Source organism: Notothenia coriiceps, unplaced genomic scaffold, assembly GCF_000735185.1.
Source record: "Notothenia coriiceps isolate Sejong01 unplaced genomic scaffold, NC01 NC01_scaffold00034377, whole genome shotgun sequence".
In the NCBI taxonomy this organism is placed as follows: Eukaryota; Metazoa; Chordata; class Actinopteri; order Perciformes; family Nototheniidae; genus Notothenia; species Notothenia coriiceps.
The window spans coordinates 642,311-647,550 of record NW_011367078.1 but is presented as its reverse complement, the minus strand read 5'-3'; the positions used below and the strand labels follow the sequence as shown (position 1 = coordinate 647,550).

General features: G+C 38.3%; 1 protein-coding gene across 1 annotated transcript in view; it reads left to right on the top strand.

The window, feature by feature from the left end:
• The first annotated feature begins 1,001 nt into the window (after positions 1-1,001).
• atg4c (autophagy related 4C, cysteine peptidase) overlaps positions 1,002-5,240 on the top strand; it is a 14,407-nt gene continuing 10,168 nt past the window's right edge. The window contains exons 1-3 of the mRNA XM_010790521.1: positions 1,002-1,155; positions 2,250-2,333; positions 2,457-2,687. Coding sequence (XP_010788823.1) covers positions 1,080-1,155; positions 2,250-2,333; positions 2,457-2,687 — 391 coding nt within the window. The 5' untranslated portion in view covers positions 1,002-1,079. The remainder of the gene's footprint in view (positions 1,156-2,249; positions 2,334-2,456; positions 2,688-5,240) is intronic.

Below are 5,240 nucleotides of genomic sequence, written 5' to 3'. Positions count from 1 at the left end.
ATGATCTTATATCCTTTAAAACATATACTCTATAACCAGGGATGGGCAACTTTGATTGTGGTGGGGGCCACATCATTGATGTACTGGCCATCAGGGGGCTGCAGATTAACTTGGAACACACACACACAAAAATTCCATGTTTTGTATGTAATTATTAACAAATATACTAAGTCTGACATCTTCATTGACATTTTACAATCTTTCAGGGAACATCCTCTAATAAGCTCACTAAACAAATATCAGTTCACAGAAATGTTATTTCATTTTTACAAGTGGCATGTTTGTATTGAACAGGTTATTAAACAGTGAAATAAAACTATTTTTAAACTATTGGAAAGCACGGAAAATGTGTGTGTATTGAGATTAACCATTCAAATGACATACACATGAAGTCATGAGCACTAACCCAGACATTAGTTCTAACTTGAACCTAAAACACTTGTAGCCAGTCTCTGCATTCCCCTTATTCCACAATAAGGGTTGTTCCTCAGCAACACTCCCCCTCCCTCCCGCTGAAATTATGAATGAAAAGCGTAGTAAGATAACACGGCAGGGTCCGTGACAGTTTGTTTTCATCTGATTTCAAATAAACAAAGTCTTGGTTTTAAGAATATTAAACTTGTTTCGCCAAATTCAGATGATAAATACAACTTTTTCCACGCTCAAACTCTCACAAATACAACATTAGTTTTTGGGATTTCACCGGATCAGAAACACGTCTTTTATAAAGAAAATACCAACAATAATATTTTCACATTAGAAGTAAAAATAGAGAAATATTTAGCTGGGAAAATCCTGAATGTCCTCTTCCAACATGAGAGCAACATGCTAACAAAGGTATCAACTGTAGCTGTGAACATGACAGGATGTGTGATTACCTAGAAGAGCATCAGGNATGTCCCCTGAAGTGATGAATACATGGTGTGTGTGTGTGTGTGTGTGTGTGTGTGTGTGTGTGTGTGTGTGTGTGTGTGTGTGTGTGTGTGTGTGTGTGTGTGTGTGTGTGTGTGTGTGTGTGTGTGCGGTGCACCAGGGTTTGTGTGCTGTGAGGGAATGGGTTACATGCCTTGCTGTTCCAAATGGAGAATAAAGGGAGCGACGAGGTGGAAACATTGAAGACAAAGTTTGTGTCTGTGTGGCACAATGTCAAGTACAGTAAGTACTTTGCTTAAGGCCACCCATGCACACAGACTACCCAAAGTTTCTGTGTCCACTTGTTTCTCAAGCCTTTGTTAATGAAATGACTTCTGCTTTTGTTTCGACCTGTTTTATATTTAGTCCATTGTTCTAAATTCTAAGCTGAAGTAGGTTACCTAAATTGGAGATTTTACAAGTGAAATCAGAATAAGTTTTATTGGCCAAGTATGTGTACACATGCAAGGCACATTCAATGCACTTTTTTGCACACAGTTCTATGAACAGTTTTCAGAAGATAGAGGTGGACATACAGCTAAACACAAGAACAATAAAGAGAGATTAAAATGATAATGTGTCTCCACAAATGAAAACAAGAATCATCCACTGACTAGGGCTGCTCAATTAATCATATTTTAATCACAATTACGATTTTGGCTTGCAACGATTATGAAAACAACATAATCGAAATAAAACTATTATTTTTATTTATTTTTTTATTGGTTTTTCAGTTGAATTATACTTAAAGCTCAGGGTAATCAACTGTTTTTTTCAATAAATTGATTTTTTCAAAGTAAATGGATAATCGTTTTTAATAATCGTGATATCAATTATTGACCCAAATAATCAAGATTATGATTGTTGCCATAATCGAGCAGCCCTACCACTGACACAACAACCTACTGCTGCTGAGTCAGTTCTTACAATAGTCATACTGTCCACTCTGGTTTGTGTGCAGCTTTTTGTTGCTTTCAACTTAAGTTTCTGTTCTCTTAAAAACTCAATGTTTGTTTCTTACTTTTTATTTAACCTCAAGTTAAGAAAAACTGGATAATGTAGGAGCCAGATATCTGGGGTATCAATCCCGATTGAATGAGTGGTGCTATGAAGTAGGTGCAAAAAACCAACTGAGTACACATACTCTTTATTTTTACTCATTGTTATTTATTTATTTTTAATTATCTTGTCTTGCTCTGTAAAGCACTTTGGGCTGCATCTTGCATGAAAGACGCTTATAAATTATACCTTTTATTATTATGATTATTATCTTAATTTGTTTTTGTTTTAACCCTCACCTGCATTATGACACATGGTCTTTTTATTGTGTATGTTAGGTTGGGCTCTGAAATTAAAGACCTCTTTCAGTAGAAATTCCCCAGTGCTTCTCCTCGGAAAATGTTACCATTTTAAGGCGGAAGGTATGATGCACCCACATATGCACAAACACTTACAATTTAGATTAAATCTAAAAGTAGATTTACCATCCCCACAGGACACAAGATGAAAAACTGAGTGGATCACATGTGATTTGTTTATCTCAGATGACGACAGTGTTGCAGAGGCCTGCTCTGAAGCCTGTGATGAGGACCCTGTTGTGGGGAACGCGGAGGCTTTCCGCAAGGATTTTACGTCCCGGGTGTGGCTCACCTACAGGGAGGAGTGCCCCCCCCTCCCCGGCTCCACCCTGACCTCGGACTGCGGCTGGGGCTGCATGCTGAGAGCCGGGCAGATGATGCTGGCTCAGGCCCTCATTCTGCACTTCCTGGGCAGAGGTGAGTGGGATTGGGATAGGAGAGGATAGAAAATATATTTGTTTAACCTCAAAACTATGTTAATTTTCTATGGCTGTATTTTCACAAGTACCATTTTATTTAAAAAAAAAACTAGTTTGCTTTAGCATATCAGGCCTCTAAAAGTATATATTTAACCATTTTAAAAGGGAGAACCCCATTGGTTACATAAATAAAAACAACTAATCAGGAGTCCCACACGGATAACGTTTGGGAACCCCTGCTTGCTCTACATGTCAGAGAAGGGGTCTTTTGTCTGTGAAGAAAATGTGAAGCTTTGGACAAGCAGGGACATTTTAGTTTAAAAAAATTAAACTCTAACTTCTGCCAATATTGCAGTTATGGTCAATATTTGAGCCTGCTTACACCCTGCAGCTCACATGGGCATGCAAAATACTTTTTTTATGATACAGAATCCCGGACAGGACAATACTAGTATTAGTACTAGTATTTCTACATGTATATTTTCCACTTGTGTATATATATTTTTTTACTTTTTAATGCTATTTTTATGCTGCTGCAACGCAAACATTTCCCAAACTGGGATCAATAAAGTACTTATCTATACAACCAGCAGGTAAACTACAGTAGACGAAGATGTAGGCTACATTTATTTTTAAATGTGGTACGGTTAGTTATAATAGTTACAAAGAAATTGCATCCGTCATTGTAAGTACTTTTGAAACACCGGTACACCTAAATTGTGCCCTCAATCTAAAAGGGAAAGTTTATTTGAGTTGCTGCATTTTCCTGTGAATTCCTCACATCTTTGTCAGATCTATTGTCTCTGAAGTGTCCTCGACTTTACAGGTCCACGTAATGAGATGACTGCCAGTTTAATGCAGTCATTTAGAAAACAATATTTAAAACTTGTTCTTCTGTCAAATCTAAAATATGTCACTAATGAAATATTTCTCTATAAAATGACTAATGGCCACTTAAGAATATTTATTGATCAATTTCACTTTGATTCACTTTGGATCAAGGTCATTTTGTTAATGCCTTAGACTCTACTCTGGCCCTTTTTTTTATAGCCCGGACCACTCCCGGTCTCCCCGCCTTCGGCTCCCCCCCTGTTTGTAAGGCTAAGGCACAGTTAAAGTGAAATACTGGGACACTCAAACTTATAATTGAACAGAATGACACCTATTATGTTACTGAAGTGCACAAGGTTCTGTTCGTATGAGTCAAAAACCTTACATTTCCGAAGTTCTGAAAGACTTTTTGTTCTCAATGGTGATGCTATAAATTGAACTTTGATGGGTCGAAGGATCAGAGAGCCTCATAGATAGATTCCATTAATGCAAGCTTTTCTTGCACCAAAGTAGGACTTGGGAATTGCTAATCTATTTTCTTTCTTGTCATGTTAAAGTTGTTTTGATGTGACCTCTTTAATTTCCTTCCATATTTCTTTGAATTAAACCTAATTTCTTGTATTTGAGTTTGGTAAAAGTTGTTTTTGAAAAGGTGGCAGCCACTTGGTCTACAGTTTGAAATGGGCATTCATATAATGATAGATAGATAGATAGATAGATACAGTGGGGCAAAAAAGTATTTAGTCAGCCATCAATTGTGCAAGTTCTCCCACTTAAAAAGATGAGAGAGGCCTGTAATTTTCATCCTAGGTATACCTCAACTATGAGAGACAAAATGAGAAAAAAAAATCGAGAAAATCACATTGTCTGATTTTTAAAGAATTTATTTGCAAATTATGGTGGAAGATAAGTATTTGGTCACCTACAAAAAAACAAGATTTCTGGCTCTCACAGACCTGTAACTTCTTCTTTAAGAGCCTTCTCTGTCCTCTACTTGTTAACTGTATTAATGGCACCTGTTTGAACTCGTTATCAGTATAAAAGACACCTGTCCACAACCTCAAACAGTCACACTCCAAACTCCACTATGGCCAAGACCAAAGAGCTGTGAAAGGACACCAGAAAAAAAATCGTAGACCAGAGGCGCGGGAAGGTATTTTGAGTGGGGGTGCTGAGGTGCTGGACTCCAGTGAACACTATTACGGGCACTATATAGACCCTCCAGAAAAATGCGATTCTGCGATCGCAGAATTTACCGCATAATCAGCAAAATGGCGCAGATTTTTAAAATGCCGCATATTTATCAAAAGGCCGCATAATCCCCGCATTTCTCCACACAAAATGAGAGAAAAGTCATAACTCGTCTTGACCTGACAGTCATCAGCTCGCGCATCCGAATGTACAACACACACTGCTATAGAGGTGAAGTGTGGAGATCACGCCGATAGAGAAAACACCAAGATGAAAAAATCTAATCCATCTCACTTTTACCGACGAACATTTCCTACTAAAAACCCGGGCAAACAAGTGTGGGTTGAAACTATTCTGCGGCCCCGTGCACTGTGTGTTGGAGCTAGAGAGAAAATCGTGAGCGGGGGGTGACGACCCACTTTATTCATCAACAATTGAAAATGCTCTTCTGCTGCTGCCGGGCAAGAAGCCAAACAGACTCACGCTCACCGAGGCATCAACCTCCAAAACCCTTCGAGGGCTACAAGAA